Source organism: Azolla caroliniana, unplaced genomic scaffold, assembly GCF_043228905.1.
Source record: "Azolla caroliniana isolate FFs.n. ecotype wild unplaced genomic scaffold, voAzoCaro1.0.p SCAF_14, whole genome shotgun sequence".
Lineage (NCBI taxonomy): Eukaryota > Viridiplantae > Streptophyta > Polypodiopsida > Salviniales > Salviniaceae > Azolla > Azolla caroliniana.
Window position 1 is genome coordinate 12,393,632 of NW_028230449.1, and position 12,627 is coordinate 12,406,258.

A 12,627-nucleotide genomic window follows, 5' to 3' on the forward strand; every position below is an offset into this window, starting at 1 on the left:
GTAGTACTTGGTCTATAGTCAAATCGAAATAACCTCTTCTTCATTAGGATCTTATTTTGACCAATTTTTTCAGAAATTTGCCCTGCAATGCCTTCCATAATTTGTGTGCAGAAGTCTCATTCTTGAAAGCATATTTCTGCTCTCTAGACAGGCATGATCGAATTGTTCCGCATGCCAACCAGTTAATGACGATCCAATCTTTATTGTCTACCTCTTCTTGTTTATCTTCTTCAATGGCAATATCAAGACCTTGTAGAAAAAGAGAATCTAAAACCTCTCCTTGCCACATGCCGAAATGGCCGGTACCATCAAATATTTCTACAGCGAACTCGATGTTCCCAGTGGAATCTTTGAGACTGTATTCTTTCCTTTTTCATCTCTTGATGCCATTATAAACTTAATAAACAGTGTTCAATATTATAGCTAACAACAACCCTATGTTTCAAAAGGACCAAAGCAAATATTTTCTGATGTGGAAGATCAGACAAAGCTGCAACCATAGAGCATACTCAGACAAAACCTGGCTCTGATACCAATTGTTGTGGAAGCGTGGAAATAACAATATATAACCAGAAGTAAAACTATTATATAGAGTAAGAAGAAAATATCAAATAACACCAGAATTACCGAGGTTTGGCCAATCAGCCTACATCCTCCAAAGCAGCATGCTCTATTACGATTTGGGAGAGAAGAATACAGATTGAGAATATCAAACTACGAGGTAGAGGAGCCTATTTATAACTCCCAAACCATCTCCCTCAACTATGTGGGATAAATAATGGGCCAAAAAGCTAAAAGAGGGTATGTCGTCACTATCGGATTCACTTTGATCCAACACCTCTGTATTGTTGCTGGATTGAAGCATTTTTTGCATCCCTTTATCACAGTCAATTCCTCTTCACTCATCGGCTAGTCATATGTTGGCTCAACTCTTCTTGCGGCCTACGTAGTTGAAGTGACATCAGACATTCTTCCTGTGGTCCAAGGTTCACCTCAAAATAGTCAGCTATATTGTCCTCATCATCAGAATTTGGTTGAGTGCACAGGAGGGCCACCAATCGGAGTTGAGTACCATGAGGCTTCTTCGTAAAAAACAACATCGCTACTCACACGTACCTCTCGGGTTTGGGGGTTGTTGCACTTACACCCCTTCTGTGCATGTGAGTAGACGATTAGTATGCACTTTTTGTCTTTTGCGTTGAGTTTCTTTCTTTTCTCTTTTGGCACATGCACGTATACAATGTTGACGAAGACCCTTATGTGTGTCATATTCGGCTTGCACCCAAATTACAGTTCATGTGGAGTCACTTGTGCACTCCCCCAGCCAATGTCCGTCAGCAAATAAACCGCAGTGCTAATCACTTCGGCCCAATGGTTTTTCAGCATATACTTTTCTTCAAGCATTGTTCGTCCCGCTTCAGCTATAGTACGGTTCTTCCTCTCAGCCACACCATTCTATTGTGGTGTATACTTGCACGAGAATTCCCTTTTGTTGGCCACTGGTTTCGGCTTTGTCTGATGTTATTGAGCTCCTACCTAAGTTGTAGTTACCTGGTCGTAGTGCCGATGGCAAAAATCTTCTTCAGATTTTCCCAAGCTGCTTTTGGTGTCTTTGAATCTCTGATGTAGCCCAACATGTGATCATGCACAAAGGATGCAAGGCAGTAAAGCACTCTACTTGCTGCTTGTTCCCAAGCCGGGAAGTCCTCGTGTGTTGCCTCTAGTGCTACTTCATTCACTCCTTCATTATAACTCCAATATCCATGCCCGAGCAAATACTGGTGCATCTTGTGTGCATCTTGTATTGCCAAGATGCGTAGTTGCAACACTCCAACTTCTTAGTCGGTGGTGTGCTTCCCATGTTCCTCTCCATCTTCTTGTTGTTGGTCGTTTACTTGTTTTTTTTGTGTCTAACAAAGTTGGTTGCAGAGGATCAGACTTTACCCTCACGATCTGATATCATCTAAAGAATGCGGAAGTCATGATACACAATTGGCCTTAATTGAAGAGAACCACAACAATGGAAAACCAAAGATGGAAAGAGCAAACACAAAGATGGTGACTTAGAGAGAGAGAGAGAGAGAACACCAAAGACAAGAACTGTATTACCAAAAGTTAATCCGTCAGTTACACATTGCTCTTTGAGCATATTATATACTTAACCTAAAATACCCTAATAAGATAGTGGGCTTTCGTATGTACAAGGGGTTGAGCTTGCTATCTCAACAATGTAGTGATCACTATCGACTAGAAAAAGCACAAATGTTATCCACATGAGTAGATATGTATACATATTGACTAGAAAAAAGCCAAGTAGCTTTAAAGTGACAGATATACTTATTGTTTGAATTGTAGGATAGATATATATCGAGAAGAAAAGTAGACTCCCTTAAAAAAAACAAGTCATATATAGAGAAAAAAAATCACTCCATATATGTAAATATTGGGAGCCATATATTTAAAGTATGATGTTGTTATCTCTTGGATATCCCACCGAAAAACCATAGCTTATTAGTTCCTAATACGCGAGGTAGTTCTCATCAAACATAGCTTGATGCGAAAAACTAACCAAATTGTTCGAGGTGCTAAAAAATATGGATGCAAAACGCAACAAGTTTAGAGCACAAAGAACACACATAGAATTATAAGATAGTTGTAACACAATCAAAGAGAATATATGATGAGAAAGAAGGGAAGAGATTTCTTTTTATAAATACGTTCATGCTCCATTTGTTCTCAGATCGAGAGGTTGTGCCTCGTTTGATGCTCTAGGGATCACCGAAAAACAAGTGAAAACGTGAAAAAAATTAGAATGCACCAACATCAACTATTAGAGTCAAACTAATTAGTTAAACACAAAATAAGGACTTAAAGAAAGGCAATAGGCATGCCAAACCACCCGGCCACCCCATAGCGACCACATGATACAAACCTGAACCTCCTCGATGCCCTATACCATCGAGGGTTGATGTGAGTCATACCTTGGTTCCTACGAGGATCACACATGCTTTGCTAACATGAGCCATAGCCACATTGTCATAGTCTCAACATAAGTTAAGCCTCTCGTGATAAGAAGGTTGCTAGTCTCCTTATATGTGCAAAAACCCTAGGCCCTAGTGTTCACACTTGACTACTTTACATGCTGAGGCCCTAGTGTTCCCACATAGTAGAATTGAATATTACCATTTACACCCTCATTTCTTTTACAATTAACCTACAAATACTCATAATAATATTAAGGAAAACTACAAAAAACCTATCTTATGATTAGTTATCATTATGCTCGTCACAATAACCAACCCAATTTCGGAAAGCAAAATATATCCACCAATGTTGTAGTTGCCAATACGGTATTCAACAATTTGTTTTGTTTTTGTTCATTCATGACTTCATTGTAGTCTCACAGGCATCCCATGCATTGGTCATGCAAATAGTTGTAATAAGGGCATGGTATAATTTCTAATGAACTGACTGTAATCTTTGCCCCAACATGAGTTAGATTCAACCTATCTCCCTCCTTGTCAAAATATTATATAAACAAACACCTAACTAAACAAGTCCTTGCAAATATTTCTATCCATACAACAAATAGCAAGCTATGCCTTTTCGTACATTTACTAGCTCATCTTCAATTTCATATGAAAGAAGGGGGGGGGGGGAATCCTCACATATAAATAAACCTAGTAGCTTGTTTCAAACTCACTCATAAATCTTTCACTAACATTTCCAAAGAATTGCATTCACTCACAAATCTTTCACTTTATATTCACTGATTAGCAATTCAAAGAGCAGCATGGTATACCTTATTATTTACATGTCTAGAACATTTCATTGGCATACCATTTGTATTTGGATATCAAAGCTCCAACTTCAACAGTATCTCAAGGAATGAATTTAAAAACATCAAATCAACACAAATGCAGTTACGCATCATCTTGTTGACATACCATCCATTCATTTCTGGCATTGAGTAGAATGAACGCTCATTTCTCAAAAGATGAATTTATACTAGAGATTTAACATCACCCATAAATAATGAGCATGGTGAAGATTTTAAAATGAATTCTCAGAGGGAGGAATTCTCAAAATGAATATCCAGGATATATTTGAATTGTCCAGACCCTGGACTATTAAATTATTTATGATCTCATTCTTGCTGTGATCCACTGGTTCAAATCTGCAAGTTCGTCAGGGCTGATGTTATGCTGTAATCCAGGATATGCCTACAACAGAGAAAAATAAGGTTTAACATGGAAACACCAATGCAAAGGAATGTAGAAACAAGTTTACAAAAAAGTTTTAATTAACTAGATCCGCAAAACACTGCTTCTATTTTCAAAATCCAGTAACACCCAATGTAAAGACATGTAAGGACAAGGGGAAACTCACAAAACACTTATTTTGACTTGTCAAGTTTCCCATTCTATTATCGTCTTCAGAGGTCAAATATGACATATGAGACAATAATAAAATCTCTCTCTCTCTCTCTCTCTCTCTCTCTCTCTCTCTCTCTCTCTCTCTCTCTCTCTCATCCCATCCCATCCCATTGTCTGCCATTTGAACCCTTGCTTCCATGCAACTTAGCTCAAACACACTGCAATGTGAGACGGGACGTTGGAGCACAAGTGATGAGAGTAGCCGACTCTTCACATTTGAACCCTTGCTTCCATGCAACTTAGCTCAAACACTGCGATGTGAGACGGGACGTTGGAGCACAAGTGATGAGAGTAGCCGACTCTTCACACTTTGCCCGAAACAAGTTTGGGAGTCTAAGTATCATACTTTGATACAACGTTTTGCCTTTGATCACATTCAACTATACTTTCCACACATCTTCAACCAAACCCAATCATTGCACGAATTTCTCTCACAGTCACAATGTGCACTCTCGATTGCAACATTCATTGGTAAAATTCATCAAAACATAGGAGTGTTTTGGTAAAATTCATGAAAACACAGGGAAATGCATACAACATACAAGACATTGGAAGTGATCATCACCTTGAATTCACAATGAATTCCATGATTGGAAAGCAATGGTGGAGCTACTTGCCCGGCTTTGAAATGAACCACTGGATCATCTATACCATGTAGCCAAAGTAATGGTGTCTGTGGTAAAAAATCATATGATATATATTCAAAGTTAAAATCAATTTTGGAAGAATGATAAAACAGATAATAGTTGCACTTCTAAAAAGAAAAACTGATAATTACCATAACTTCATATCTGTTTTCAGGTGTAATCATCATCTCACACATTATACATCATTGTTTATGTGTGTAATTTCACTTTACAACTTGTGGCTTCTTAACAAAATTGCACATTTTGATAACACAAGAAACAGTGGATAATAGAACTTCTTGCTGATTGTCAACGTTACCTGTTTTCCTTCTTTATTCCCTCTTTCGAGAAAAGTTGCATTGAAAGGAACCCATCCACTAAAAATTGCTGCTCCTGCCAACCTTCTAGAATAAGACAATGCACTTGCTAGAGTTAATGCACCTGATTCATAACAGGAGCACAATTCTCATTAAATTAGCATTACTTGAAAACAGGCAAAACAACAAATTAACCTAAACTTGTTGGGCATGCATTAGAATATCATAAGTTTCAAAATGTACAAGTAGCACAAATATAATGCCGCAAAAGTGGGTTCACTAAGGCATTTATATATAGAACATGTTATTCGGAGAAAAAAGAGCACAAAAATATCCTCCACTTTTCAGCAACTTACTGCAATACCTCTACACTGCTTTCAATTACAAGAATACCTCTGACTTATTTTGAACCTACCAAAGTCCAACTATTTAATTAAATCAGATCACCCGTAATGAGGCTTGTGATAGTGATTAGTTATGGTTAATTAGGAAATCATAAGCCATGTAATAACATATTATTGCTTTGGTAAAATCTAAAAGACCTAGGGGTATTCTGGTTATTTAAAAAACATGAAGAGGGATTCTCATATAAGTTAAAAATTTAGGGGTATTTCAGTGCTTTGCACTGTTAGTAGAAAAACTTGCCTCCTTGGCTAAAGCCACACAGAAAGATTTTATCAGCACTGATGCCAGTGTTAACTTGTTTGTCGAGCATTTCATGAATTTTTTTTACAGCAACTAATAAATCTTCCTCATTGTTGGGAGAATCCTGAGACAAATATGTGTGTTAATAATTTCTATACTGTAAATTATGCTCACCGGAGAAAAGAATTCCAGCAAAGCTGCACCTTTTACTGAGTACTTACAGCTTTGATCGGTATTTCTGGTATATCAAACCATGATGGCATAATTGCTCCATCTGCAGTGAAATATTATAAAACAATTCAACATAATTCAACACGATGTTAGTTACAAAAGTCATGAATAGATACATTCAAATACTAGTCTTTCAAAACTTCTGGAAAATCAATTTATACAGTGGTGTTCTTTTATATGAGACAATCTACCTATGTCATCAGCAATGTGTAGTGGATGTGAATTAAAAGACTTTCAGCATGGGCAGTAGCAAATATAATACAAGCTTCTCCATCTTATCACATTTCTCAGTTAGAGGAATAGAAAAAGAAAAATAATCAATGATGGCATAGTTCCTAGGGAAAAACTCTGAAATGCCCCTCCCTTTTTTTCCCAAACACTCTTGAGGTTTGTGTTATTTCTCCAAATACCCCATTGAACCTCTGAAATAGAGAGAGGCCTGTAACTGCTGAAATAGCACATAAAGATGCCAAAGAGGTGAGTTACCAGAGGGATTTATGTCAATAAAGAAAAGGTTGGGTAATTTGGGGATTTCCCCTAATTTCTATAATTCCATGAACATATGCCTCAGAGAGAGAAATAACCTGACACTCAGCAGCTTGTTGGGATTAAAGGCCCTTTACGTTTCTCTAACTAAACTAGAAAAAAGTTTGTATATCATTTAAAATTTTCTAATTTTTGTTAAATTTTTACAGTCTCATTTTCAGAACTATACTACAACTTCTAAAAGAATATTTTGTACTTTGAATGGGATCCTTGGACAAGATTCCCACTCAGCATTTAAAGCTCTTCTTTTAAGAGCATATTCTATGTATCTTGGATAGCACATATACATATACATATGTGTGTGTGCACTCCTACCCTGTATAATTTTGAAGTTGTACGCTTTTGTTTCGCATAACTGCTTCTACTTCTTTAATCCCTCCTATGTGTTAAACCCCATAATTGTTTTTAGTTTTTATATCTCTTCCTTTAGATATTTCAGAAAACTGTCATTCTATCCTCTACTTCATTACAACTAGTATCAGACTGAGTGTTGCATCCTTTCAGGATCTCCATCTCTTAGTCTTCCACCTTGAATAAGTGGGAGTTTTTCTTTCATATTTATTCTGTATTCCTTCTTTCACCATGGCAAATACATCAGCCAATGTTGGGGTAGAATTCAGGAAATTTGATGAGCACTAGATTTGACTTATGGAAAGTTAGAATGGAAAGCACACTTTACTTACATGGATGTGCAGAAGCATTGGAGGAAAACCAATCAGCTGGTATGGATGATGTAACTTAAAAACTGCTCAATCATAAGGCAGTTACCCACATTTACATGGCAGTATCAGATGAAGTTTTAGGAAATATCAAGGGGCTGACTAGTGGTCATGAGGTATGGAGTCAACTATCCCAGTGAATCAAGTTAACTTGATGAGAAGGCTCATCATTGCACGACTTGAAGATGCCAAGTCTGCAGCTTAACTCATTTCCACATTCAATGGTCTACTAAATCAACTTCAAGATGTGATTTGTTCCAAGGATTAAGAAGAGCTTTTATCTGTGGGATAGCTTGATTTACAAGGCTATTCTACAATCTTCACAAGTGAAGCATGGAAGATTGTACGTGGAACAAGACTTGTTGCCTGAGAAAGCAACAGAGGTACACTCTATTGCCTTTTAGGTTGAGCTCTTTCTGTCAATTCATTACAGTTGCGGAAGCAAAAAATGGATTAGAATTGTGGCACAAAAGATTATGTCATATGAGCCAAAAGGGCTTGGCCATTCTACTCTCTTCTCAGAAGCTAGTGATCAAAAGTAATAAACGTGAGTTTTTTGCAATGATTACCTTTATAGAAAACAAGTAAGGGTTCTTATAATATTGGTTCTTCAGGAAAACATCACCACTTGAGATCATATACTCTTATTTATGAGCTACACCTACTAAATCCTTAGGATACTTCTTACATTTTGTAACTTTCATTGATTATTACTCCAAAAAGTGTTGAGCATATTGGCTAAAGGATAAGACAGAAGTGTTTGTTGTTTTCAGAAACCTTCATGCCTTTATCACTACTCCAATAGGTTTGAAACTGAAATGTCTAAGGACAAGCAATGGAGGAGAGTATATCAACAATCGATTTACAGTTTTTTGTGCAGAAAATGGAATCAAGAGAGAGCTACAGCTCCATACAATCCAGCATCTAATGAGTGGCTAAACGATACAATTGGACATTATGTGAAAATGTTCAATGTATGCTATCCACATCTAATCTCCCTCACGAACTTTGGGGAGAGGCTTTACAAACTGCAACGCATATTATTAATCGATCCCCAGACAATTCACACAAAGGTGGCATACCGAAGTAGACTTGGTCTAGCAAATAAGCCTCATATGATCATCTACGCTTGGTTGTGAAGCTTTCGTGGACATTAGACAAGAGCTAAGAAACAAACCAAATGCAAAATCCCTCAAAGGCATCTTTCAAGGATATGGTGTAGAAAGTGAGATGGGTTATAGAATTTGGTTACCACATCTCCAAAAGGTAATCAGAAGTTGTGATGTTGCATTCAATGAAGCAGAAAAAAGCAATTGTACCTCATTAGAATCAACAAACAAAGTGAAATTTCAGCAACAACCACCCATTGACTCAAGAATAACATCTCAGGGTGATGAGCGAGTAGACATCTACAAACTAATTATGTTGCCAAAAGAGGATCGGCAGCAAAACAGGGAAATTTTAGACCCTAAAGATGAAGATCAAATAAAGCCACCTACAAATGAAGACACTTTTCTCTATTTCAGTCTTTTTGAATTTGGTGTTAAACCAAGTGGATGTGAAGAAGACTTTCCTTCATGGTAGCCTAGATGAGGAACTTTATATGTTGCAACTTGAAGGGTTCCCAATTCCAGGAAAAGAGTTTTTAGTTTGTAAACTTCAGCGCAGCCTCAATGGGCTGAAACAAGCCCTACATCTTTGGTATAAGAAATTTGATTCTTTCATGCTCTCAAATGGCTTCATTAGAAGTACGGCAGATCCTTGTCTCTATATGAAAAAGGAAACTAATGGCAGTGTCATTATTTTGGTTTTGTATGTTGATGAGATGCTCATTGCAGGAAAGCATGAAACAACTCTGCAGGAATTACAAATGCAAATTCAAATCTACATTTTCTATGAAAGAGATCGAAAATGCTGAGCATATTCTTTGAATAAGAATCGAACGGGATAAACAGAAGATGCTACTATATGTGCCCAAGAGAAGTACATTAGAAGGTATTGGAAAGGTTTCAGATGATTGATGCAAAGCCATCTTAAATGCCTCTTCAATCACAAGAAAATCTTTCAAAGGCACATTATCCCAAAACCAAAGAGGAAACAGAAAAAATGCAAAATACAAAGATGAGGCTAGAGAGAATGTAATCAATCTTGTTTGGAAATAAATGAGGATTTGAACAAGATTGAGCTAAAGGAAGCATTAAAAGAGGAAGAAATGGACATTATGAGTGAAATGAAGAATGTATGCACAACGAAAACCCAAGCAAGCATCATGCTTTGTTAAATACAAAGATGATGGCGTGCTTTTTGCAAATACTTTGGAAGATCCACAAAAGCTTATTAGGGTATTGGAAGAGTTGCATGCATACTAAGTTGTGTCAATAGCTCTAAAAAATATGATGCTTGTAAAACAACAAAAGACAGATAAACCACGCATTAATGTACTAGCCACTTGAAATTGTGGAAAGGTTTAAATATCTTGGCCTTGACATTCCCTAGAATCATAGATGGAAAGAATGTGCTACCTACCAGGCGAGATAGAGAGACAATCATGAATTTGAGAACACATACTTCAATGCTTTGGTGACACCAATGCTTCTCTATGGGGTGCAACTATGAGGCTGTGGCATCCTAGCTACACTTAAGAAAGAGTTTGAAAATGTCTAAAAGTAGTCTCTTACAAAGATTCTCCTTAGTCAAGAAACAAGCACCATACACCCTTTTATTGCGAGAGGATAATATTCTATTGAGATCATGGCCATAGAGAGGGTTGTTTTCAGGACATGCATAAGGTTCAAAAAAGTCCCTCACATTAATTTCCTAAAATCCCAAGAAAAGCAAACAAAAAATTCAAACACATAAAATTAAAATTGGATGCAAGATATGAAAAAATGGTTTGGAAGATAGAATATAACATAATTGATTCATGATGCATCAATAAATTCCTCAGTGAACAGAGCCTTTTTGCAACACCAATGAATCATGACATGGAAAAAATATGGAGACTCAAGTTTCACAAATTATACTACTACATATGTTGCATCTAACTACAAAACCTATTCTTCATTACACAAGGAAATTGCAAGGACTGATACATTTAGTGCCCATCACAAGACATTCAGGCACAGGTGATGAGACTAGTTTACTATGCACATTTTGCCTTCAAGTAGTCCATGAGTCTACTTATCACGCTCTGATACCTATGATCACATTCGAGTATGCTCTCTACACATCTTCAAACCAACCCACTGCTTGCACGGATTTCTCTCATAGTCACCATATGATGCACTCTCAATTGTCACATTCATTAGTAAGGTCTTGAAAATCAAGATTTTCAACTCACTTTCACATGCATACATGAAAATGTTATATATTTGGTCTCATAGGCCATTTTTTACCTCCAAAGACAGTAATTAAATCTCTCTGTCACAAACATTTCCACCATAGCTTTAGAATTTTGTTTCAGAAAGTATACCCACATCTTTATACCTCAATGATCGATGGTTAGCATAAAGCAGGGAGTTTTTCCAATTTCTTTCCATTCTTTTTCATTCTTCCATAGGATATCCCCCATGGACCAGCTTCCTTATTATGTGTATAATATTTTTCAATGATGCTTCATTGCATCAATTCTAAATCAATAGCTTCTTTTGATCCATATCATTAACTATTATCAACAATTCTTAATCCACAATGATGACATGTCCCTTTGCAATCCTCCATCTCATTCTTCCATTTTTGAGCATTGACTAAAAATGTTGAATCATTGCTTGTCTTCCCTTCTTAATCAGAGCTTGACTACATCTTATCTCTATTTTCTTTCCATACAATATCTAATCGAAATAGTTCTATCAAATAGGACATTATTCAAATGAAATGGTTAGGCCTTTTCTACATCCTATGTCTGTTTTTCATTGCAGGTAAAATCTTCGATAAATATCTACCACAAGAAATGATATAGTTAGGCCTCTCTACATCTTCTATCTTATTTTCTTTGCAAGTAAAATCTTAACCAAAAGTTCTATCAGATAAAATGATATTCAAAATCATATGTTTTGGACTTCTCTACATCTTACGCCCTATTTTCTTCATGTGAAGGATCTAAACCAAAATATTCAATAATAGGAATGTATCCAAATGATATAGTTAGTCTTGATCTACATCATTTCCTATTTTCTTAGCTGAACACTGGTGGCATGCCTAACACATGTAAGTTGGGTGTTTTCAAAGGCGTACAGATGAATAGCACGTGAGAAGATCCAAACCCAAACGTTCTACCAATAGTTGACAATAATTTCTATACCATTGAATGCAGAAAATTAAAATGATATAGTTAGGACATCTCTATATCTTATCTCCTATTTTCTTTGCGGCTGAGACCTAGACCATAATTTGTTCAATAATATACAATGCATATATATTAACACACACATACTCATATACGTCTATAAATTTCCACCTTTTTCACATTCAACTAGCCTATATCTACTTGCAAGAAAGAAAAGGAGAGGAAAAGTTTCAGAAAAGTGTGAACTATTTTTTGTATTATATGAATCAATTTTTATGAGCTTACGGTTGCAAGAAACAGGTTGAGAAGGAGCCGAAGGAAAATGCCATTTCATGTCAGAGAAGCCGAAGCCATGGCGGAGAGGGGCATTGTTAGGGCCATTATCACCCAGTCCATGAAGCCATATAGTAGCCCAAGAAGAAGAGGAAGAAGAAGACGTTGTTGACGATGGAGATGGAGAAGAGGATGAAGCCATGGAAGCTTTGCTTATGAAGTTGGGCCTAGGGAAGAAAGCACAGAAGCTCAACCCTAAGGCCACCATAGCAATGAGCCATATAATAAGGAGTTGACTTCTCATCTCATCTTAAGGTTCTTGAGATGTTGTTGTTTGCATGCTAATTAATATGTTTGTGTTGGGGGGGGGGGGGGGGGGGGGGTTGTAACACCACCGAAATTTCGCAATAAGGGTGGATCGCCGATTGGGTTCAAACTCACGTGTCTACGTTTTTTGCTAAGGGAAAATATAATTAAGGGAGAGAACTTGGATATGTTGAACCTCCGCCCAACCACCCTCTGTCCAACTTATAATGGTATTTAATAGAA

General features: G+C 36.9%; 1 protein-coding gene across 1 annotated transcript; it reads right to left on the reverse strand.

Annotated features, from left to right (window-relative positions):
• Positions 1–3,863: 3,863 nt before the first annotated feature.
• Positions 3,864–12,385, reverse strand: LOC147855478 (carboxylesterase SOBER1-like). Its single transcript, XM_087330821.1, has 6 exons — positions 12,091–12,385; positions 6,246–6,298; positions 6,025–6,148; positions 5,382–5,503; positions 5,002–5,109; positions 3,864–4,223 (listed from the first exon to the last, which is right to left on the reverse strand). Exons 1-6 carry the CDS (start codon positions 12,380–12,382, stop codon positions 4,140–4,142), a joined length of 783 nt encoding a protein of 260 aa, XP_087186947.1. The 5' UTR covers positions 12,383–12,385; the 3' UTR covers positions 3,864–4,139.
• Between the last annotated feature and the right edge of the window lie 242 nt (positions 12,386–12,627).

Bases quoted from the DNA above. Each gene is read 5' to 3' on its own strand.
- LOC147855478 (XM_087330821.1), bottom strand. From the start codon at position 12,382: ATGAGAAGTCAACTCCTTATTATATGGCTCATTGCTATGGTGGCCTTA. The intron at 6,299-12,090 runs GTAAGCTCATAA...ATTTCACTGCAG, and splicing joins TCAACCTGTTTCTTGCAACC to ATGGAGCAATTATGCCATCA. The intron at 4,224-5,001 runs GTGATGATCACT...TCTCTGTTGTAG, and splicing joins GAATTCATTGTGAATTCAAG to GCATATCCTGGATTACAGCA.